Source organism: Perognathus longimembris, chromosome 17 (genome assembly GCF_023159225.1).
Source record: "Perognathus longimembris pacificus isolate PPM17 chromosome 17, ASM2315922v1, whole genome shotgun sequence".
Classification (NCBI taxonomy): domain Eukaryota; kingdom Metazoa; phylum Chordata; class Mammalia; order Rodentia; family Heteromyidae; genus Perognathus; species Perognathus longimembris.
The window spans coordinates 25589018-25613756 of NC_063177.1; the positions used below are offsets into that span (position 1 = coordinate 25589018).

At 47.4% G+C, this 24739-nt stretch overlaps 2 protein-coding genes across 5 annotated transcripts in view; one reads left to right on the forward strand and one right to left on the reverse strand.

Moving 5' to 3' along the window:
* Positions 1–14741, forward strand: part of Myo19 (myosin XIX) — a 43084-nt gene extending 28343 nt beyond the window's left edge. For all 4 annotated transcript variants that reach the window (XM_048367082.1, XM_048367083.1, XM_048367081.1 and 1 more), the window contains 14 exons: positions 230–401; positions 1295–1368; positions 2092–2213; positions 2470–2583; positions 2759–2935; positions 3464–3613; positions 4622–4729; positions 5742–5812; positions 8276–8379; positions 9912–10078; positions 10176–10305; positions 11638–11723; positions 12462–12758; positions 14142–14741. In XM_048367082.1, the coding sequence (XP_048223039.1) occupies positions 230–401; positions 1295–1368; positions 2092–2213; positions 2470–2583; positions 2759–2935; positions 3464–3613; positions 4622–4729; positions 5742–5812; positions 8276–8379; positions 9912–10078; positions 10176–10305; positions 11638–11723; positions 12462–12758; positions 14142–14270 (1901 nt within the window). In that variant the 3' untranslated portion in view covers positions 14271–14741. The remainder of the gene's footprint in view (positions 1–229; positions 402–1294; positions 1369–2091; positions 2214–2469; positions 2584–2758; positions 2936–3463; positions 3614–4621; positions 4730–5741; positions 5813–8275; positions 8380–9911; positions 10079–10175; positions 10306–11637; positions 11724–12461; positions 12759–14141) is intronic.
* Znhit3 (zinc finger HIT-type containing 3) lies at positions 14707–24420 on the reverse strand. Its single transcript, XM_048367093.1, has 5 exons — positions 24300–24420; positions 24145–24176; positions 18838–18918; positions 17366–17443; positions 14707–15293 (listed from the first exon to the last, which is right to left on the reverse strand). The coding sequence occupies exons 1-5, from the start codon at positions 24383–24385 to the stop codon at positions 15115–15117; spliced, it is 456 nt and encodes a 151-aa protein (XP_048223050.1). The 5' UTR covers positions 24386–24420; the 3' UTR covers positions 14707–15114.
* Positions 24421–24739: the final 319 nt, after the last annotated feature.

Consider the following 24739-nt stretch of genomic DNA (forward strand, 5'->3'; position numbering starts at 1 on the left):
CTCTGGTAAGGGAGACATCATCTTTATCTTACAGATGAGAGAACAAGATTCAGAGGGTTTACACTGATTTATTTGGCCTGCATATGGCAGTGTAGGTAACACAAAAGTTCTGGGTTTGAGTCTCTTCTCCCATCAGAACTTCTGTCCACTTGGGCGATCACTTCAGTGCCTTATCAGGAGGACTGTTTGTATGGAAACTGTTTACCTAGAGAGGACTTGCCTTTCCCAGGCTCTCTCAGGACATCAGCCTTGCTGCTGCAGCTCCAAGAGAACCTGCTCCTGGAGACACTAAGAATCAGAACCATCAAGGCAGGCAGGCAGCAACAGGTGTTCCGGAAGCCCTGCTCCCAAGCTGAGTGTGACACTCGTAGAGACTGTCTGGCTAAACTGGTGTACGCACGGTGAGTATTATTCTGGTTGTTAGAGGAGCCATGTCCTACCCACAGCTTCTTGCCCTATTTGGGGTTGGACCAGATACCACTGGTCAAGGCTAACAGATGTAGGCTCAAAGCAGGGAAGTTCCAGGTAAAGCAGATCCATTCCTCAAACCCCTAGGGGCAGGAAGGCATGGCTCCAAGGTTTTTTCTGAACAGGGTCTTTGGCTGCAGTTGCTGAGTACTGAGTGGAGAAGTTACCACATTCTGACCTACATTTAGCCCATTATTCAAGAAAAGGAGTTAGCTTTGATCTTGGCTCACCTGTTGGTGAGGATGATCACTGAGGTCTCCATTGCCAAAGCAAAGCCCAAAGGTGATTTGGCTTCTTTGTGGTTCCAGGTTCAGACCACTGGATGAATAGGCTCTTCTGTCTCCCTAAACTCTGGCACTTAAGGCTGTGTGTTATTCACATAGGGCATCATAGGTGGTAGAGCCAAGGGCTTAGCTCAGAGTCTCAAGCAACACTGCACATAGCACTGCATGGCAGGGAATGTGGGTCCTGATCTTTCCTGGAGAGCTACATGGATATGCTACCCTCTGGCCATATAGTCAAGGATGATTTCACCTTGGGTTCCAGGCGACCTTTTCCTAGGGCCTGCCAACAACCCCTTCGAGTCATGACACCAGATGGTATTGGACCGTGTCTGGCTGGCTGGCTTACTGGGAGGACAGCCCAGATATCTCTGTATACCTGAGAACAACCACATGCAGTAGATCAAGACTGAACAGAGAGTATTTAGCATTTGACCATCAGGGTCAGAATACAGGGCTAACCAGTATGTGACAACCCTTTCTGGGGAGCGATCTTGCCACCAAGGACTGCCCCTTATCACACTCTACTCTCTTCCTCCTAACAGGCTGTTCGACTGGCTGGTGTCAGTGATCAACAGTAGCATCTGTGCAAGCTCAGACTCATGGACTGCTTTCATAGGTAGCAGGGATTTACCATACCAGGACCTTCCTGAAAATAAGCAGTAGAGCCCTGGACAGCAAGGCAGAAGTCCCCCTGTGTGACACTGGATAGCCTCTTTCCCTTCTGCCCTCTCTCCTATCTGTCCACCAGTGTCTGGGTGAGATTTCTGCTCCCCAAACCTGCATCTGACTTGCCAAGGCACTCCACATAGACTAAAATGGTACCTTCTTCATAAGGGCTCCTTTATCCCCTGCTCCAGTCCCAGGAAGGCAGTGAGGGACACATGGAAGAACTAGATTTGGAGACATGACTACATTTAACATCTTTATAACCCTGAGTGGGACAGTTGGATAAAGAAGGAGCTCATTGTTTAGAGGCACTAAGGGCAGTTTGCCCATAAGAATGAAGTCCTCCAAACTAGAGTTAACAAAAAATCTTCCCTAGAACCTGGTGTCCTCAAAGAGGGGCCTATGGGAACCAGAAGATTATAATTTTAAAATGAGCCTGATATCCTGGGCTGCTCCTTATACCTCACTTGGCTTTCTGCCCTGAGGATAATGGGTGAAGATTGGAAGCACCCTAGAGGGGCGCGGGTGGAGGACAGCAAAGTATGCTCAGCTCACCTCTGGACATCACAGCCCCATCCCTAGGCTGTCCAGCATGAGACCTCAGCAGCACAGGTTCCTATGGTCCCCTGCCTGCTCCCCACAATGGCCCTGTGGTTCTCACCCATCTTCCCAGGCCTGCTGGATGTATACGGCTTTGAATCATTTCCTGACAACAGTCTAGAACAGTTCTGTATCAACTATGCCAATGAGAAGCTGCAACAGCACTTTGTGGCTCACTACTTAAAGGCCCAGCAGGTACAGGGTGGGGCAGGACCATCCTTCTGCATTCTCTGCCTCCTCTTGCTCTCCAACCCCGGCCCAATTCTGACTTGAAGCCTTATTTTATTAACAAGTAATAACTATATATGAGGTACACCTTGTCTTGATTCTTCCCCCTTCTTGTGATGCTGTTTTGGAGCACACTGGAGGCCTGCCATGAGTGACCCATCTGTGTTTCAGTCTACAGCTGCCTCCTCCACCCCCACTCCTTTCTTGCCCCCCACCCCCCCAGGAGGAATATGCAGTTGAGGGCCTAGAGTGGTCGTTTGTCAACTATCAGGACAACCAGGCCTGTTTGGATCTCCTCGAAGGGAGTCCCATCAGCATCTGCTCCCTCATAAACGAGGTAGGGAGATTCTGCTAGTGAGCTGAGACTTACAGTTGGTCTCAGGTCTTTTCTCAGGCTTGGATGACTATTCTGTACTCTGGCTGTCCATTGGGCTAGCCAGTGAGAATGGCAATTTTTTTTTTTAATGAGACCCTCCCAATTTTGTGGCCAACTGCCCACACTCATCCCACAGGAATGCCGCCTCAATCGACCAAGCAGTGCAGCCCAGCTCCAGACACGCATCCAGAGTGCCTTGGCAGGTAGCCCCTGCCTGGGCCACAATAAGCTCAGCAGAGAGCCCAGCTTCATCGTGATGCACTTTGCAGGGCCTGTACGATATCACACAGCCAGCCTGGTAGAGAAGAACAAGGTAGGCTTGGCCATAGCCTGGGGGGCTCTGTGTGAAACCCAAAGCTGAGTCATTGCTCTGTGCTCATAGTGCTTTCCCAGGAGGAGTCCACTCCCCTAAATCCTTGGCTCACTTACCTGAGGTCTCTAATTGAGGATGACCTACCTGAAAATAACCTAGAAGACTGGGTCTCTGGTTGGCGAGTAGACCCAGTCTCTTTTCTTTGCCAGTCCTGGGGTTTGAACTCAGGGCCTAGGCACTGTCCCTGAGCTTCTTTTGCTCAAAGCTAGCACTCAACCACTTGAGCCACAGCACCAATTCCAGCTTTTTCTGTTTATGTGATGCTAAGGAATCAAATCCAGGGCTTCATGCATGCTAGGCAAAGCACTCTACCACTAAGCCACATTCCTAGCCCTAAACCCATTCTTGTATGGGACTCAGGCCCTGTATCTGGAAGCCCTGCTTTTTGGGGCTTGGGTGGGTAGGATTACTAGGCCTTGGGCAACACTAGGAAGCAATCCACCTGCTGGCCTTACTCTTTCTCAATAGGATCCTGTCCCTCCTGAGCTAACTGAGCTCCTGCAGCAATCCCAGGATCCCCTGCTCACAGTGCTGTTTCCTACAAATCCTAACAAGACCCAGGAGGAGCCCTCTGGCCAGGGCAGGGCCCCTGTATTGACTGTGGTGTCCAAATTTAAGGTTGGTGTGGTGGTGCTCACATGAGGAACTCAGTTCACTCACCAGTCCTCCAGATCTTATCAGCACTTTAGTGGAATGGGACTGTTTTCTGGGGAGCAGTAGTAAGTCAAGTAGACTGGGCCCAGTCCCCATGGAGTTTCTGCTTAAGTACAGAAAACAGAAACAATAAACCATCTCGTATAATAGAGTGTGTGTGTGTGTGTGTGTGTGTGTGTGTGTGTGTAATGTGCACTATCACAGCCAGCCTGGCAGAGAACAAGGTTTTTCTAGAAGGGGTAGGTTGTCACTGTTGATAGGATGGCTGTAAGAGAGTAGCAGTTACACGCACCTGGTCCTGCTCAAATCCTCCCTTTGGCTGGTGCAGACTTGTCACCTCTCTGAAGTCTGTTTTCTGTTCTCAGCCCATGCACATACTATTCACCTTTCAGGGCCCTCTTGTCTTCTGTCCCTCAACTTTCCTCAGCTCCTTTGCTCCTCCCTTCCACACCACTTTTCTTACCTTGTTTCTTCTCATTATCAATCCTGCTTTGTCCTTATCTTGAGGAGGCACCCTGGAAAGCCCAAGTTGACTAGCCCTGTCCTGCCCTGGCTTCCGATGCCACTGAGGGTGCCCATCCAACATGTATATGCCCTGGAGTGTGTGAGCTCTGAGATGGCAAATTTTCCCAGCTTGGCTTGGCCCCCAGCACACAGGGTAGGCTGAATAATGGGACCTTTCCTTGAGTGCATGGCAAGAAATTATGGCTATTCTTGGAAGATTACTCTGGGGATGAGGGTTGAGGGTCATGGGTCCACAAAGATCTGTGGAGGTGGGTGAGGAGCTGTGGAAGATTAGTAAGTGAGTGGGCTTTGCTCAGTGATCACATCTAGTAGTTGTTTGGGGCTCATGAGTATCATAGTGAGAGGTTAGAGGGGAACCACCTAGGAGGAATTTGATGTAGTAACTAAGCATGACCCCAGCTCATGGCTGTGAGTTCCTGCCTAACCCTAGGTCTCTCTTGTGCGCAGGCATCACTGGAGCAGCTCCTGCAGGTCCTACACAGCACCACTCCCCACTACATTCGATGCATCAAGCCCAACAGTCAGAGCCAGCCACAGACCTTCCTCCGGGAGGAGGTAATTGACACTGGGCCAACAATGCAGTGCATTGAGCCCAGTCTGGCCAAGGCCTGGAGAAATGAAAGGCAGATCATCTGTTCCTAGTGGAGTCTCAGGCTGGACCTGACACTAGGAAGGGCTGCTTTTCACTGCTCTGGCAGGGCAGTCACTTCTGGTTGTGTGGTCTGGGCACTGTACTAGGCCCGGCCAAGGAGGCAATTGGAGACTTCATTCCTCTTGCTCTCTTCCTACTAAGCATGTTCACTGATGTGTTTTTTCTAATTTGCACAAAAAAAATTTGCATTCTTTAGCTAGCAGCTGCCCTTTCCTCAGGGAAGCAGGCTCTGGGGGGCTTGGGCAGGTGAGTGTTGGACAGTTCTGTGTGTCCACAGTCACCTGGTAAATGTGACCTTCGAGTTTGTAGCCAGGCCCACTTTGCTGAGTGGTAAAACTCTTGGTTCTGACTGCAGAAGAATCTTCAACCATAAGCCACTCCACTGCTTGCAAACAGTAAAAAACAGACTTAGTTTGGTCTGTACTGGCAAATAGTGAGTGTGCCTGGAGGTAAGGAGATAGAGCCAGAACCATTACTGGCCTTGGCTGTATTAGAAGCCTGGCATCAGACAGGTCTTGGGACCACCAGGACCCTTTTTAGCAGGGAGATTTTATTTTTTAGTAGTGGCGGTGGGAAGGTAGGGGGTTGAATTCAGGTCCCAGGCGCTGTTCCTGAGCTTTTCTGCTCAAGGCTAGAATTCTGCCACTTTGAGCCACAGCTCCACTTCCAGTTTCCTGGTATTTCATGGACTTTTCCTGCCTGGGTTGGCTTTGAGCCATGATCCTCAGATCTCAGCCTCCTGAGTAGCTAGGATTACATGTGTAAGCCACCAGTGCCCAGCTGCCCTTAAAAAAAAATTACTGTCAGCTGAGCTTCAGGAGAGCCTGCAACTCGTAGTGCAGGACTTGAGAAGGGCAGAAGGCATGGATGGCATTTCTGGTCTGCAGGTGCCTAACCTGTCTCCCCACCCTGCAGGTCCTGAGCCAGCTGGAGGCTTGTGGCCTCGTGGAGAGCATCCACATCAGTGCTGCTGGCTTCCCCATCCGGTGAGTGAGCAGCTGTGTCCACCGCAGGGCCGGGGCCAGTGCTAGTGCAGAGAACAAGAGTCGGGGCCAGACAAAAGCCTCCCCAACCCAGAGCAGGAAAGGAAAGGCAGGTCTGTAGAAATCAACCTGGAACTCAGGAGCATCACCTAGCCATTTATCCACTCACTTATGGTACACTGTTTTGTACCTATCACCACTGCTGCCAAGATGTTAGTGAATGAGGAAGTTAAAGCTCTGCCCTCTTGAGGCATATATTCCTGTGGAAACAGGAAGAATAAATATAAAGTGTGACTGGTGCTAGGAAACAAACCATGCTAATAGATGGACTAACAGGAGAGGAGATCCTTGGGCTGGTCCAGAACAGGTCCCTCTGAGCAGCTCAGGCCTATGAAAAGGGAAGGGATCAGTGTGGGAAGATAAGGGGGGGGAGTGGAACCAGGTTTAAAACTGAAGGACCAACCACCATAAAGCTGCCATATAGGAACTGAACCATCCTGAAGGTAAGGCAGGTTGGCAAGAGCCAGGCCTTGTAGGGCCTAAGCAGACTTGGCAGTTTGTCCTGAATGTGGTAGAAACCAATAGGTGTTATAAGCAGTGGTAGTGGGGTCTCATTCATAGTAGCAGAAAGTCTTTGTGCTGCTGTAAGGAGGCTGAACACAGAATTAGGATAGAAGTGAGGTGAGGGTGAACAGATGGACCCAGGCAAGAAGTCTGAGAGCAGTAGGGGAGAGAGCATGGCTTGTAATAGGAAGAGGACTAGAGATGGATGGCTTGGGATGTGGGACAGGGAGTAGTCAGCTTTCAAGCTGCAGAAGCAACCTGCCAGTTTCTGCACATGCTTGGTTGGAGTGAGGGGAGGGAAAAGGTATGGGTCAGGAATTTTCTCATGGCCCTGGCAGGTTTAAGGAAACTATGGGATAGATGAAGAAGTAACAACTGCGGGGCTGGGAACATGGCTTAGCAGTAGAGTGCTTGGCCTTGCGTGCATGAAGCCCTGGGTTTGATTCCTCAGCACCACATACACAGAGTAAGCCAGAAGTGGCACCGTGGCTTAAGTGGTAGGGTGCTAGCCTGAGGGGGGAGGGGAGGGAGAACAAAGGCAGTTGTGCTATTCAGTATATATCATGTGGAAAATGAACTGTGTAACTTGTGGGTGGGGATGAGAGGGGGAAACTGGAAGAAAACAAAGGAAGGGGTGACATTGTCCAAGAAAAGAAATGTACTCATTACTTGACCTATGAAATTGTAACCCCTTATATATTTCAAAAAGACTCTGTAAGCTGGAACTTAGCAGAGCTTTAAGAACTAGAGAGACACACCAGGGTCCTTCCTCTGGGTTTTGTTTTGTTGGTTTTTTTGCCAGTCCTGGGGCTTGAACTCAGGGCCTGAGCACTGTCCCTGGCTTCTTTTTGCTCAAGGCTAGCACTCAATACCACTTGCGCCAGTTCTGGGGTTTTTTTTTCTATATATGTGGTGCTGAGGAATTGAACCCAGGGCTTCATGTATACGAGGCAGCGCTTCACCACTGGGCCATATTCCCAGCCCCTTCCTCTGGGTTTTAACACCATGAGCAAGGAAGAAGTTGGGGAAGACAAGAGGCTGTGAGCCCTTCCCCAATGAATGCTTACATTTAGAAAGAGTAGATAGGGCTGGGGATATAGCCTAGTGGCAAGAGTGCCTGCCTCGGATACACGAGGCCCTAGGTTCGATTCCCCAGCCCACATATACAGAAAACGGCCAGAAGCGGCGCTGTGGCTCAAGTGGCAGAGTGCTAGCCTTGAGCGGGAAGAAGCCAGGGACAGTGCTCAGGCCCTGAGTCCAAGGCCCAGGAATGGCCCAAAAAAAAAAAAAAAATAGAAAGAGTAGATAAGGAGCAAGGACAACTTGGACAGAATTATGAGGAAAGAGGACTGGGTCACGGGTGTTTTGGAGGCTGAGAGAATAGTCTATGAAGAGGGTCAGCTGCTGCCAAAGGGCTAAACACTGGCCACTGCCTTTGGTTGAGGGATATTTGCTGACGGCAATGACAGGAGCTCCGCTAACAGTGTGGAAGACAGAATCCAGAGTTGGAAGGGACTGAGGAATGGTTGGGAGGAGGAAGAGCAGATATGAGGTGTCATTAGCTATTTAGGAAAGGGAGCAGAGCAAGTGGAGGAGGCTGTGGGGTCAGGTATGAGGCTAGCCAAGCATGATAGGACCAGTCAGAGGCCTTCGGATGAGGCAAGCTGCTGCACCTCCCATTAGCTGTGCGTCCCATTAAATGTACTAGACGTAATGTTTGGTCATCCTAGGCAGCAGAACAAGAGAACCATGTTAAAATGGTCTCTGTGGGCTTCCAAATGAGTGACCCTGGTATCTAGCACATTGCTTTGTTGTTCGGAGGATTAAACAGAACCTTTGAGCCCCAGGTGCTGTGCTGGCTTGTGATGGGAATCATTCTCCTCTGCCCGCTTTGGCTTCCAGGATCTCTCACCAGAACTTTGTGGAGCGATATGCACTACTGAGAAGACTCAATCCTCACACATCCTCTGGCCTCTACAGCCACTATCTTACCAAAAGGACTTCAGGTGAGTGGAGCCCATTTCACTCAGCCACAGGTTACCAAGTACCAACCCATGGCCACTTAGGGATGGGGACTCAGTGAGGGGAAACAGACTCAAGAAACAACTCAGCAATGTTGAATATAGAGTGGAGGGGCCGAGCTATGCACATACTGTGGACAGTACTGGGATGGTATGGACCAGGGAAGGCAACCTGGAGATGATATGTGAAGATAAATTGCATTAGCTAGGAGACAGGCATTACACATTTCCTTAATCTGAACAGAAGCATTCAGATTTGAGATCTCAGTGTAGGTGTGAGAACTCCAGACCAGTCTTGCTGGCTTTTCAGGACAGAGAATGGTAGCAGGGAAGGCTGTGACAGGTAGAGGCCTAGCCAAGGAACCTGGATATAATATTCTCTATACAGATACGATGGCACTACTGGGGAAGGAGCCTTGTACTTTCTGGAAACCACTCTGGAGACCTTGTGAAGAGTTTGGAGAAAGGCCAGAGGTGTGGGCAGTAGGAAAGTGTATGGAAGAAAGTGGTCAACTTTTGGCATGTAACTAGATGTAGAGGAAGAGGAAAGGAGATGAGACTGACCCTGCCAGTGGGGAAGAGCAGGAGGAAAGGGAGGTCCAGGAAGCTGAGCCCTGCTGTGGCCTAGTGGACATGTCTGCTGAGCACTAGAGCAAATGTTACCACAGAAAACTCTGGTAAGGGCTCATGTAGAGGTTTACATGTTGCTGTATGTACCTGATGCTGGGAACAGGTGCCAGGCCAGGCCCTGGGACAGTGGAGGGGGAAGAGGCCAAGGAGAAAGAAGGTGCAAGGCTCCTGGCCACAGCTGCTCCACCACCTCCAACCCTACCTTGGGCTCTCCTGAGACAATTCAGCTTTGTTTCCCTCCCTTCTTGGGTAGCTGTGTCACTTTCCTTTCACATCTCTCCTTTCTTTTCTCTATGTTTGCTCTCCTGTCTGTCTCTTGTCCAAGCCCCTCTGGGCCCTGGTCCATCTTGCGGTTATCTCTCATCTCTGGCATCTACTTTGGCAGCCTCTGTCTGCAGAGAGGTACTGGGCAGCTAAAAGCAGTCAGAGCCCTCAGGTAATTGTTACTTCCACACAGGAGTCCGCCCTGTGAGGCATGGGAGGGCAGGAGGGGGACCCACTGGTTTGTAGGATTGGGGGTTCTCCCTTTTCCCGTATGGGGCCAGGGGTTGAGGGAATGGCTTGACTGCCCTGTTTGGCTCACAGGTGTTGGGGGCCTTGGAAACAAATGCTGGCCAAGCAGCCTGAGATTCCCTTGTCTAGGCATTTTGTTCCCCAGATGAGCCTGGCAATAGACCCTTGGCAGTAGAGACTAGATTAGGCAGAGTCCTGACAGACAATAGGTGGGCTGCCTCAAACCCCCACCCCCCAATAAAGGGGGGGAGGAGGAAAAAATGGCTAGAAGCAGCAGAGGCTTATAGAATGCTGGGGAGACCAAAGTCAGTTGTTTCAGTCTACAGAGGTGGAAAAGACCATGCTCTAATGGATCTCTGTCTCCACCCCCCTAGAATGGCCTCCACCTGCCAAGGAGGCCACACTGCAGCCTCTCCTCCAAGACATTCTCCACACTCTGCCAGCTTTAATGCAGACCACGGCCACACATGGTGACCCAGCTGAGGCCACAACAGCACCAGTACACTGCGGCAGGACCAAGGTGTTCATGACTGACTCTGTGGTAAGCAGGTTTGGGGATGAGGTTCCTGGGCAGGGTGTGCACACCTCAGGGCAGGGGGAGGAGTGCCTGAAGAACTCAGGGAATGACCTTCTCCCAGCTAGCGCTTCTGGAATGTGGGCGTGCTCAGGTACTGGAGCAGTGTGCCCGCTGCATCCAATGTGGCTGGAGGCGACACCAGCACCGAAAGCAAGAGCAGCAGAGGCAGGCTGCAACACTCCTCCAAGCAGGTGAGTGGGGTGGGACCTCCTGTCAGCTACTGCACCCTCCATCCACAGCTGAAGCAGTGCCCCACACTCCGGCAGATAGCATGTCCCCTTGGTCCCCAGGGACTCAATTCCCCATCCTCCTGGCCTTCGCCACACTCCACAAGTTAGGCCTGTGCAGGCAGAGGTGGCTCAGAGTTTGCCTTCAGTTCTGTTTCTTTTTTTTTTTTTTTTTTTTTGGCCAGTCCTGGGCCTTGGACTCAAGGCCTGAGCACCATCCCTGGCTTCTTCCTGCTCAAGGCTAGCACTCTGCCACCTGAGCCACAGCACCCCTTCTGGCCGTTTTTCCATATATGTGGTACTGGGGAATCGAACCGAGAGCTTCATGTGTAGGAGGCAAGCACTCTTGCCACTAGGCCATATTCCCAGCCCCCAGTTCTGTTTCTTTAAACCTAGGTAGATGGCTATGCCAACAGTTTTTCCCTTTTAACAAATAAATGCCTACTAGGCTTCAGGGCCTGGGAAGAGGTCAAAGCCACAGGACTTCATTCACCAAAGGGAAAGATGTATAGCCAACATTTGCAGGAGTTTTGTGTGTATGGTAGTGGAGCTTGAACTCAAGGCCTTGCACTATCATTAGCTTTTCACTCATAGTTGGCACTATATCATCTCAGCCACATTTGCGGTTCCTGCAGCAAGCAGTCTTACTTTGAAAAATAGACATATTAGAAACAAGCTAAGCATAGGTGTCATAATCCCAGCACTCTGGAGGATCATAGGTTCAAAGCCAGCTGGGCTACACAGCAAGACTACCTCAAAACACAAACCCCAAAGAGCTGCCAGTGGTGAGGTCATAGCTAACTTGCGGATGCTTCCTTATGATACAACTCAATACTTTGGAGGCCTGTTACACACTTGGTAGAAAACTGCTCCCAATGTGACATTCAGACCTGATGCCAAACCTACTGTGAGTGCAATCCTACCTCGTACAGTGTCAGTTTGTAGAGACATGAAGAAAATTAAAATTCCCATACACAATAATTACTCTGAGTATTTGGGCCTATATGCTGATGTCATATAGTGTACTTATAAAGTAAGCAAAGAAAACTCAAGGAATCTATTTTTTTTTTGGCAGTCCTGGGCTCTGAGCTCAGAGCCTCACACTTGCTAGGCTGGCAGGTGTGTGGGCAGTGTCACAAGTGATTTTAATGTTTACTTTAGGGCTTTACATAGTATCAAATGGTAGCCATCATTGGGGAAAAAAATATCTACACTTTTACAACAACTCTGGTGTAGCCACAGAACTGTATCTCTAAGGACTATTTGTTTGTTTATCTCTGTTTCTGCCAACCTCAGCCGTTCGTTCCTGGTTAACTCGGAAACAGATCCAGAGGCTGCACACAGCTGCTACGGTTATCAAGCGTGCATGGCAGAAGTGGAGAGTGAGTATGAGTCAAGTGCGGCAGGCAGTGCAACGGGGGAGCCTCGTGACCTCAGATGAGAGCATTTCCTGGTGGGCAGCTGCAGAAGTAGCATAGCTTAAACAACTCCAGGCACACTGTCCTTGGAACGCACACTGGTGTCTAGGTCAGGTTGTTTTATTTTGAAGCATCACGGGCATGAGGATCCTAGTTCCGGTCCACCAGCTGTTTGCAATCAGGAGCCTTCAACTTATTTATGTCAAGCTGACTGAGGAAAAATAGACTTCTATTTTCCATTAAGAAGGCTAGACAAAAGCTAGACATAGTGGTACACATCTATAATCCCAGCACTTGGGAGGCTTAGAAGTATTTTTATTTGGTTGGGTGGATTTGGGGTGGGTTTTTTTTTTTTGGTCATTCATGGGGCTTGAACTCAGCCTGGGCACTGTCCCTGAGCTCTTGACTCAAGGCTAGCACTCTACCACTTGAGCCACAGCACCACTTCCAGTTTTCTGGTGGATAATTGGAAATAAAGAGTCTCACAGACTTTCCTGCCTAGGCTGGCTTCAAACCATGATCCTCAGATCTGAGCCCCCTGAGTGGCTAGGATTACAGATGTGAGCCACTAGTGCCCAGGTTGAGGCTTAGAAGTTTTAAGGCCAGCCCTAGGCTCTATAATGAGACATTATCTCAAAAGAGGGGAGGATTATGGGAGTATCAAACAAATTTAAAGCTATAAAGAGATGTTTTCTTTTTAAGACCAGAATGGCTTTCCTTGCTTCTAAAGAACTGGATGGAGTAGAAGAAAAGCAAGCTCCTGGTTTCATGAGCTGTTCCCCACTGCCCCCAGCACAGACCAAGCTCCTGGGGGCAATCATCCGACTCTGGCCCCTGGGACTGGTACTGGCCAACGCAGGTGTGGGTGTGCGAGGCTTTCAGAGGAAGCTAGTGGTCTGTGCCTGCCTCCAGCTTCCCTCAAGCAGCCCCAGTAACTACAACATCCAGACAGCACAACAAGACCAGGCTGGCATCACGTCCATCCGAGCACTGCCTCAGGTATGGTGTGTGATGGAATGGTGGTCACCTGATCCCACAGGAACAGTACTGCCCCACCACGCTCCAGGTTGCCCACACCTCTCTGGAGAAGGCAGGCAGCAAAGCTTGGGTGTCCATGGGGGCACAAGACTAAGCTGGGTTAAAGCCCTTCCCTGACTCTGCTGTGTCAGTCAGAAGCCTGCCCCACCAACAGCTCTAGGAGGAGTTTATTTCCACTGTTACAACTGCGAATTAGGGACCGTGTAGAGCCTTCATTTAAAAAACAAAACAAAACAAAAATGCCTCTTAAGTGTTTTGGCTCTGCTGCTGTGCTACAGAGCCCCATGCAGGCGGGCTGTTGAACCTGTCTTCATGGGCCAGACAGGTGGGCATGAGGCAGCTCCCCTGCAGGACAGCAGCAAAAGCAGAGTGGCACTAACACCTCTGGGAACATAGGCCTTTTTAAAAGTCCTGCTTTGATAAGAATAGGTGTGGTGATCATTTGTGACCTCAAATGACACTTTATCTGTCATCAGACATTCCTCATTTTACTACTTGGTTATTATTTCTCAATTGAGATAGAAATGACAAGCAAGGTAGTCAGTAGTCTAAGTCCTCTGTTTCTATGAGCAACTGGACCGACAACCAACACACTGAGGAAGTTGCTGTAACTGAGGGAAGGTGACTGGTGTTACATGTGGAGGCAGCCCATTGGGATATGGGCCCTGGCTCTGTCCCACTCAGTGGTGTTAGCACATCATTTCAGAGCCTCCTTTCCATACTTATCCTAGTACCTGGGTACAGTGAGTGAAAGTGACAAGGCAGACGGAAACGATTTCCACACCAGAGGAATTACTAGATAAGATTTCACATGAAAGTGCATGAGCTAGCAAAAGTGTGAATGTTCTGGTCTTCTAGCTATGAGCTGCCATAGGAATGTGACTCTGGTGTCTCACGCTGAATGAATGTGAAACTTGAGGTATCTTAATATTACTTTGGACTGCCACTGTTTTAGAATCAGAAATCACATCTCTACCTAGCTGGGCACTTATGCCTTATAATCCTAGCTACTCAAGAGGGTGAGATCTTCAGATCATGATTCTTAGCCAGCCTAGGCCAGGAATGTCTGTGAGATTCCTTAACTCCAATTTATTAACTACAGCTACACTTGCAGCTTTTTGCTAAAGTGGTAGAGTGCCAACATTGAGCATAAAAGCTGAGACAGAGCCCAGGACCTGAGTTCAAGCCCCGATACCAAAAGAGGAGAGGGAACATGAACTCAATCCTGTAGCCAGTACCAGTCCACACCTCACATTACTAGCATGGGTTCTGAGAAGTACCCTTCCCTGGGAACTGAAGTTAAGCTACACCTCATTCTTCACACCTCTTCTTCTTTCTCCCTAGGGCTCGGTAAAGTTTCACTGCAGAAAGTCCCCACTTCCATATGCTGATATCTGCCCTGGACCTTCACCCTGTACTGTTACAGGTTTTAATCAGATTCTGCTGGAAAGACACAAGTTGATCCACTGGTGACTTCTTCTCACCTACTTGGCTGGGTAATCTTTAAAGCCTTTGTTTCTACAAGGCCTTTTTTGCCAGCTGCCTTGCCAAAGACATTTAATTAGCACACAGGTGCCAAACAATTCTAAAGGCAACTCCAAAGATTCTCAAAGCAACTCCAAATGCACGCACATACAGCCAACAGATCCAGCCTGCAAGCCAGGGCTCTCCCGCCAGTGGACCAGCCTACCAAGCACTGGAAGGGTGCCAGGATCCGCAGGGTCCGCAGAGACCTTCCCATTTCACTACCTTTGTGGATCAAATGCAACTGGAGGCTCTCCATACTGAGTGTTACCTGTTACTAGAGTGGAGCAGTCACAAGCACTTTAAAAAAGAAAACAGGCAAAGTCAACCTACAGTTGGCTCAGTAATAGCTGAGGAAAACTTGACACTTAGTTGGGGGAGGGGATATTTAATAAGTTCTTGATTTATTTAAAGTGATTTTAAAATATTAGATTAGGAACCAAGGACAATGCAGTATACAAGAGAACCACATCTTCATTTAGTTTAATAACACTGATCCAGTTTTAACTGAAAGGGATAAAAACTTGATATTTATATGTATCCAAACTGTACAAAAAATAAAATGTAAAACCAACCTTATTTGACTATCAAGTACCTTCTTCATAGAGTCTCGGCACCTTGAGCTTTTATGGATCTGAAGCATGCACCTTGCGGAGGTGTGGATGCAGGCCAAAGGCCTAAGGAACCCAGCAGCCAGACTGTCTAGGTAAACACTACCCAGCCTCCAGGGAGAAGGACCCAACAAGTACTGGACGTGAAGCATATTCCTGGGCCAGGAATACAGGACTTCATTTTATGAATCCTCGTGGGACGGCTCCACAATGCTTAAACAGCAGTCAGCAAACTCCACAAACAAAGGCTCTTGCATATAGGTTCTCATCAGCTTTGCTTTGTTGTCCCCCTGATCAAGGCTGACCATCAACTGTCTAAGGTGCGGATTCATCAATAAGCTTCTTAACGTTGCAGATTCCCCTTAAAAAGTAAAAAGTCAAAGTTCAAGTAGAATCCCTAGAGATGGCTAAAAGCTAATGTTTCTAATATAACAATCAATAAGTTATATCTCCTTAACCTTTGCTTGGAACAGGTACAGACTTTTTCCTTACTAACAATACAGTATTAAAACAATTATTTACATAGTAAACTCAAGAAATGAAGCATATGCCTAGGTTATATGCATATATAACACCATTTTATAGACTTGAGCATACTGGGGGTGGGGGAGTGGGTCCCGGAATCCCAATGCCAAAGAGCTGATGACCCACAAATAAAATCCCACTGCTTCACTAAGAACTATATGAAATCAGTATAGAAATCTTCCCAATATTAATAAGTTTTTTTTTATGGTCATGCTAGGGTTTGAACTGAGCTCTGCACTTGCTAGGCAGGTGCTCTTACCATATAAGTTTAAGCAATGCCTCCAGCCCTTACAAGTTAAATTGAATGAACAGATGTAGGCTTCTTAGATCATTTTAACTATGCCATTTCAGCTATAAGAAATATAAATAAATAAAACTGGGCTGGGAATATGGCCTAGTGGTAGAGTACCTGCCTAGAATACATGAAGCCCTGGGTTCCAGTCCTCAGCACCACATACACAGAAAAAGCCAGAAGTGATGCTGCAGCTCAAGTGGTAGAGTGCTGGCCTTAAGCAAAAAGAAAAAAGAAAAAAAAAGCCAAGGACAGTGCTCAGGCCCTGAGTTCAAGGCCCAGGACTGGCAAAAAATAAAACAGCCCACAAAACAACTGCTTTGTTAAGTGTAGCATGAAGGTTCTCCATGATGAAGGGCAGCCAGCATGCAGGGTGAATGAACACCAACACCTGTCTAGGGCTTTTCAGTATTTTTTCATTCTGTATAATTACTACCAGGAGACAAAGTACAAACCATAGACTTTCAGCATGACATGGAAGAATAAAAATGAAATAATCTTTACAACTATATTAGCTCATTAGTGTATATATATGTATATCTACACACATATATATGTAAAACAGAACTAAGGTAAGGACTGAATAAGATTGAATGCTACAGAAATATGTGGGGGGTAGGGTGGGAATATGGCCTAGTGGTAGAATGCTTGCCATGCATCCATGAAGCCCTGGGTTCAATTACTCAATACCACATAAACAGAAAAAGCCAGAAGTAGCGCTGTAGCTCAAGTGGTAGAATATTAGCCTTGAGCAAAAAGAAGCCAGGGACAGTGCTCAGACTCTGAGTCCATACTCAGGACAAAGAAAAATTTAAAAAGGAGGTTTTTTTGTTTGTTTGTTTTTGTGCCTGGACACTGTCCCTGAGCTTTTGTGCTCAAGGCAAGTGCTGCACCACTTGAGCCACAGCTCCCCTTTCAGTTTTTGGTAGTTAATTGGAGACTTTTTCTGCCCGGGCTGGCTTCAAACCCTGATCCTCAGATCTTGGCCTCTTGAATAGCTAGGATTATAGGCGTGAGTCACCAGTGCTGGGCTACTTCTCCCTAAAAAGGTCCAATCTTGTGGTTACCAGCCTACAATTAGAGCACTGAATACAGGGAATACATGTCTCTACCCTACAGATTTGTGTGAGAGAAGCAAATTACATTAACTGGGGAGTGGTATATATATTACCAATAAATCTAAGGCACTGAGAAATCCGAAAAAGTGCCTAATTCTGAGAGAAGCAATAGATCAAAAATAGCTTAGCTAAGAACATTTGAATCACATCTGCAAGATCAGCAGGATTCCAGGAAGAAGTAATAGTGGATGTTAAGGGCAGGCTGGGAAGGAGGAAAACTTAAACGTTTATAAAATTGTGTGGCTAGAGAAGAAAGGCACTGCGTGCCATATCAAATATTTAATAAGCTTTTGAAAATCATTTGGGAAAGAAAGGAATGTACAGCTTTGTAAAGCATGCATGAATCCCTGGACTAGATTATCAGCATTAGGGTTGGAGAACGGCAATGAAGATGTGGCTCAAATGGCAGAGTACAAGCTATGAGTAAAAAAAAAGCACAAGGCCCCATGATCAAGCCCCAGGACTGGCACAAAGAAAAAAAGCACAGCATACACTTACCTAGATTCTTCAAGCTCTGCAAAGAAACTCTGTCTTCTTCCTCATCACTATTGAGAAAATCGGCTATAGAGTCATCATCTGAAGGACACAAGGCACAAGCAACTGCTCAGGATTCTGATTTTGTTCTTATTGGTCATGGGGCTTGAACTCAGGGCATGGTCACCATTCCTGAGCTTGCTCAAGGCCAGTGCTCTGCCACATCTTATTTCCTGATAGTCAGAGATAAGTCTCACAGACTTTTCTGCCCACGCTGGCTTTGAACTGCAATTCTCAGATCTTAGACTCCTGAGTAGCTAGGATTACAGACATGAGCCACTGGTGCCCGGCTTGTACTCTGCTTTTATACTTATGAAGAAACAAAAGACTGTGGCTCAAGTGGTAGAGTGCTAACCTTGACCAAAAGGAGCTCTGGGATAGTGCCCAGGCCCTGAGTTCAAGCCCCAGGTTTGGAGCAAAAAATAAAAAACAAAAGTTAACATCTACTCTGAAATTCACAATCACACTAAAATATTAGTTCTTGAAAAAAATGGAAGATAAATGGTAAGAATTGGTTATTTAGCCAGGACTCCATGCCTTAGCTAACCTTAGCTAGTCAAGAGACAGATCTGAGGCTCATGGTTCAAGGCCAGCCTGGGCAGAACAGTCCATGAGTCTCTTATGTCCAACTAGCCAATATAAAGTTTAAGTGGAACCGTGGCTCAAGAAGTAGAGCATTAGCCTTGAGTGAACAAGCTAAGGGAGCATGCTCTAGCCCTCAATTTAAGCCTCAGTATGAGCACTAGAAATGGGATTTCACTAATACCAATTCTTTATTCTAGTGTTCACACTTTCCATTTTCCTGTGGTCTCTGGGATGGAGCCTGGTAGTAGATCTTACCACTTTCCTCCTATCACCTTGGTGATGGGCCAATGAACTAGGTACTCTGTAAAAACCTGCCAAATAGAATCCCCTGTGCTTTCAGCACAGACAAAAAAGTACTGGCATGTCTGAACCTACCCCAGGAAGTTTCTCCAAGGACAAATGAACCATCTTCAGTACCTCTTTAGTGACTGCTTGCAAAGCCTGGCACAATGCAGGATACCAGGAGGCACTGGGAAAACTGAAAGCATGGATGCCTGAATGCATGCATGGATGGATGGACGGATGGATAGGATGTGAGAGCCCACTTGATCAGCCAGGCCTCAGCAGGGAAACCCACAGCAAGGACAAAAGAGGCTCCTGCCACCAGGCCTACTGCACAGGCCATGTCCATGGCCTCCTCTCCCTCTGCCTCCTGTATGCTTCCTCTCCACACTAGAAGCTTCAAGTTGCCCTCAGCACCACCTAAGAAAACTTATTCCATACTCTTGGGATGGAGGCTGCCACTTCCAAATAAAGACATCCTTCTCCACTCTTTGCCCAGCCCACCTTCTTTCCTCCCTCTTATTCTCTGAAACCCCTTGACTTTTGTGTGTTTGAAAGCAACAACCTACCTTTGTTGTCCTCAGGCTTTGTGAGTTTTACAGGCACTGCTGATCTTTTCTCAATGGGACGATTTTCAGGGTTGCACTGCTCTGAAATGGACACAAATCTCAAGCATAAATCCCTCCTTTCCAGCAACAAGGCTGCCCCTCCCCACCAAGCCAAAGGGAAGCTTATGTATCAGGTAAAGATGGGTGGGAAATAGGAAGAGATCAAATTAAGGGACAGAAAAAGGTCTGAAAGATGAGGAAGCGGGGCTTCTGTCCCCTCTTGCCCTCTACTGCCTAATCTCATAGTGTTTTCATTACGGATTAAGTCGACTCCACATGATCTTTTCAGCACATCTGCAGGCTGGAGGCATGGCTCAAATGGCAAAGCAGTAGCCAAGCAAGCAAGCTCTGCAAATTCAAGGTCCTGAGTTCAAGTCCTAGTATGGGCAAAAGAATTAGTAAGCTCAATGAACAGACACCACATTTCTATGCACTCTGCCAACTGACTGAGAGGCCAGACCCAGCAGGAACTTGGTTCACAAGAGAAAGAAACCAGAGCAAAACAATCTCCCCACTAGGGCCTCAACAAGAGCATGATTAGCACTCAGATCTTTACCAGTAACTCATGGTCTACACACCACAGTGTGAGCCCAAGCACCCATTATCGGTAGTACCACCATGGGACAACATAAAACACTGTGACAATGTCTCCCTAGAGAATACTGCCCTCTATGCCAGTGAGTCAGAGACCTCATGTTCTTGCTTAGCATTTCTGATCAAGACTGATAGTGTACCACTTGAGCCATGCTATTGTCTCTGGCTTTTTTTGTTGTTGTTAATTTGTTTTGTTTTTGTTGCCAGTCCTGGGGCTTGGACTCAGGGCCTGAGCACTGTCTCTAGCTTCTTTTTGCTCAAGGCTAGCACTCTACCTCTTGAGCCACAGCACCACTTCCAGCTTCTTCTGTTTATGTGGTGCTGAGGAATCGAACCCAGGGCTACGTGCATGGTAGGCAAGCACTCTACCGCTAAACCACATTCCCAGCCCTGTAAGGTTACTTTTGAAAATGCTTCAGGGAGATCTGAAAAACCAGACTAGAGGATGAAACTAAAGGTGAAAACAATCACAAGGAACTTTGAAACAGCAGTCAACAGCAAGCACACAACATAACAAGTGGGAATGACAGGTTGGAGAAAGATTCGAAATGCAGACACAACGTAACAAGTGGGAACAGCAGATTGGAGAAAGACTCCAAATGCAGACATGACACAATTAGTAAGCAGCATCTTGTGAAAAGGCGAGAGGGGTCTAGTCAGAGCATTTCCAACAGCTGCCAGTGACTAAGTATGAAGCACTGCACTAGATACCTAGTGAGATACACAAGTCTCACGGACATAGGCCGTTTAGCTTCACTTACACAAAGAGTTAAGTTTTCCTGTAATAAAGAAACTGGTCCAGCCAGATGCCCATGGTGCTCACCTACAGCTACTCAGGAGGCTGAGACCTGGAGGATCAAGGTTCAAAGCCAACCTGGGCAGAAAAGTCTGCAAGTCTCCATCTCCAATTAGCTAGTAAAAAGTCAGACTGGAGTCATGAGTAAGTGGTAGAGCTCTGGCTGTGAGCAAGAGATCTAGACCCCAAGTTCAAAATCCATTATCAACACACAAAGACAAATGGAAGAGTCTTTACTCCCTCCCAAATGTTTTTCTATTTCTCCCATAAATTTCTCCTACTATATCCCCATTACAAATTCTTGCTGAAAATTTCAAAATAAATAAGTAAAAATACAAATGGAAAGTGTCTAGCAGATGAACAGATGTGACCATTAGAAATTCTTGCAATAGAGCTGGGGATATGGCCTAGTGGCAAGAGTGCTCGCCTCATATACATGAAGCCCTGGGTTCAATTCCCCAGCACCACATATACAGAAAATGGCCAGAAGTGGCGCTGTGGCTCAGTGGCAGAGTGCTAGCCTTGAGCAAAAAAAAAAAAAAGAAGCCAGGAACAGTGCTCAGTCCCTGAGACCAAGCCCCAGGACTGGCCAAAAAAAAAAAAACATATATATATATATATATATATATATATATATCTTGCAATAATTTGTGTGCTGAAGACCAAACCCAGTGATTCCCACATGCCAGACAAATGCTCTACCACTGACTCTACCTTCCCAGCTAGCTAATATTAACAGTGGAGGCCAGGCACCATTGGCTCATGCCTATAATCCTAGCTACTCAGGAGGCTGAAAACTGAGAATCATGGTTTGAAGCCAGCTGGGCAGGAAAGTCTGTGAGACCCTTATCTCCAATTAACCACCAGAAAACCAAAGTGGAGCTGTGGTTCAAAGTAACAGAATGTTAGCCTATCTTCTTGTACTTTTTTTCCTTTTTTTAAATTTTTTATTTGTGTGTGTGTGTGTGTGGTGGTTCTGGGGTTTGAACCTAGGGCCTCACACTTGCTAGGCAGGCTCTCTATCACTTGAGTCATGTCATAGCCCTTTCTTACCTTTTAGACAGGGTCTTGAGGACTGGGAATATGGCCTAGTGGTAAAGTGCTCGCCTGGTAGACAGGGTATTGTGTTTTTGCTAGGCTCCTATCTATATCGCCCACGAAGCTCAGATGACAGGAGGAAATTTACCACACCCAACTTCTTGGAAGTTGAGATGAGGGGGTCTTCCTAATCTCCTAAGTAACAAATTACCAGTATGTGTCACAGTGCTAAACCTTTAAATACCAATAACTGTATGTATGCATATACATACATATATATGGCCACATCATATACCAATTACTTGGCTTTTTTCCTCCCTTTCTTTTTCTGTGACAGTCCTTGGGCTTAAACTCAGGGCTTGGCACTGTCTCTGAGCTTTTTGTGCTCATGTGCTCCAGGCTAGTGGTCTGCCACTTGAGCCACAGCCCCACTTCCAGCTATACTGGTGATTAATTGGATGTAAAAGTCTCATGGACCTTCCTCCCCAAATCCTGTCCTGGCTTCAAAGCATGATGCTCTTATCTCAGCCTCCTGAGTAGCTAGGATTACAGGCATGAGCCAAAAAAAAAGGGAGAAGAGGGTTAGGAGAGAAAAAGCTAAGGAACAGTGCGTACATTGGCTCTGTGTTCAAGTCCCTGAAGTCCCAGTACCCAAGCGGTCCTTGGGGCTGGAACTCAGGGCCAGGGCGTTGTCCCTGAGCTTTTGTTTTTGTTCAAAAGTTGCCACTCATCTTTATGAGCACAGCAACAGACAAAGGCCTAATATCTGTCATCTACAGAGAACTCAAAAAACTAAGCCCTTCCAAGCCCAGTAAACCAATTAGGAAATGGGCAAAGGAGCTAAAGAGAGACTTCACAAGAGAAGAGATAAAAATGGCAAAGAAACATATGAGGAAATGTTCAACATCCCTGGCAGTAAAGGAAATGCAAATAAAAACCCTGAGATACCACCTCACCCCAGTTAGAATGGCCTATACTCTGAACTCAGGCAACAACAAATGCTGGAGGGGGTGCAGGGAAAGAGGAACCCTCCTCCATTGTTGGTGGGAGTGAAAATTAGTACAACCACTTTGGAGAACAGTATGGAGGTTTCTCAAAAAGCTCAACATAGACTTACCCTATGACCCAGCCATACCACTCCTAGGCATCTATCCTGAACAACAGGTCCCAAGATATCAAAAAGACATCTGCACTTCCATGTTTATCGCTGCACAATTCACAATAGCCAAAATATGGAAACAACCCAGATGCCCCTCCACAGATGAATGGATCCAAAAAATATGGTACCTATACACAATGGAATACTACACAGCGATTAGAAATGGTGAAATATTGTTATTCGCAGGGAAATGGTCAGAACTTGAACAAATAATGTTGAGCAAGACAAGCCTAGAACACAGAAAACAAAGGGGCATGATCTCCCTGATATATGACTGTTAACAAAGGGAGATGGAGAGACAGTAGAGACCAAGTCTGTGAAACAAAAACTGCTTGTCAAATAGTATTCCCCACAGGATTGGGGCAGCGACCCAACAGTATGTAACTAAAACCAAACAATTACTCAACATATAAAGGTCAAAAATTGACCTCTCAGGGGAATACAATAGCTCAAAAGCTAGGTATGTACGTTCATATAAGACTACTGTCGACATATGGTCTAATATTGACATTACATTTAAAGCCCTAGGCGAACTTTCTTGGGCCTGCCCACATGGCTACTGTGTATGTTCTTGATACATTGTATATTGTATATATGTCTACCTGACCTAGAGAAGAGATAGAAAAACAGGACATAAGAGATCACAAGAAATGTACACACTGCCCTACTATGTAACTGTACCCTTTTTGCACAACACCTTGTCAAAAAATTTGTGTTCAATTAATAAACAAATTTAAAAAATTGACCTCTCAGTAGATCACAATAGCTCAAAAGCTATGTATGTACATTCATATAAGACTATTATCAACATATTGTCTATTGTCGACATTACATTTAAAGCCCTAGGCGAATTTTCTTCGGGGTAGGCTACGTGGCTATTGTATATGTTCTTGGTACATTGTATATTGTATATATATATATATATATATATGTCTACCGACCTAGGGAAGGGAAAGAAAAACAGGATGTAAGATATCACAAGTAATGTACACACTGCCCTACTATGTAACTGTACCCTTTTTGCACAACACCTTGTAAAAAAAAAAAAAACTTTTCTTTAATTAATAAATAAATTACAAAAAAAAAAGTTGCCACTCTACCACTTAAGCCACAGCTCCACTTCTGGTTTGGGGGTGATTAGCTGGAAATAAAGAGTCTCATAGGCTTTCCTGCCGGGCTGGCTTCTAACTGTGATTCTCAGTTCCCAGCCTCCTGAGTAGCTACGATTGCAGGCGTGAGCCATCCTGGGGCGTGGACTCAGGGCCTGAGCTCTGTCCCTGGCTTCTTTTTGCTCAAGGCTAGCACTCTACCTCTTGAGCCACAGCGCCACTTGCGGCTTTTTTTCTATATATGTGGGGCTGAGGAATCGAACCCAGGGCTTCAAGTATACAAGTATACAAGCACTTTACCACTAGGTCATATTCCCAGTCCTTATTTCTTACCACTTTAAAGATTACAATTAGGAGAATATTTCTCAAGAAAACGAGTGTGGCACATAAAAGGGACAGGGCAGAACCAAGGTCTAGAGCGTTTTCAGAGAGTGGTCTGAAGAGGCGGGAAAGATAAGCGAGCAGCGGGGGGCGGGGCTCCGACAGGATCCCGAGCGACCCCCAGGCCAGTGGCGGGGCGTGGGGGGCGTGGGGGCGGCCACGCCGGCGAGGTCGGGGCAGCGGGGCCTTACCTTTGTGCTTCCGGAAGCAGGTCACCGAGCAGCTGCAACGACAAGAGACCCCGCGGGTCGCGTGAGCTCCGGAGGCTCCGCGGGCCCCTCGCCCGCCCCCAGCCCCGGCCCCAGCCCGGCCTCCCACCACCGCACCGCGCGCCCTCCCCACTCACTAGGGCACGCGGCAGGCCGGGCAGCGGTATTTGGGCTTCTCCAAGCAGATCACGCAGACCACGGTGCGACACCGGAGCGACGCCATGGCCCCGCACCACGCGCCGGCTCCACGCGACGAGCGACGCGCGTCAGCGCCGGGCACGCCCACTGATTTGTGTAAGAAACCAGAGCCAATCAGCGCTCGGCACTTACGGGCAGTCAAAAGAAATCTAGCGTTCCTGCCCAGACTTCCAGACCTCAAAAGTAGAGCGCCGATACACTCGATGTACGTGAGGCAGCTATGGCCCAGGTTGTGGTTGCTGTGGTTATTGTTGTTTTCTGACTTTTGCCTCTCCATGGAAGAATGTATGTAAACCCTGTCCCTGCCCTTACATGGCTGTGTGACTTAAAACAAATAAATCATTGCCTACTCTTCAGGTGTGTTGCCATAGGATTTTCT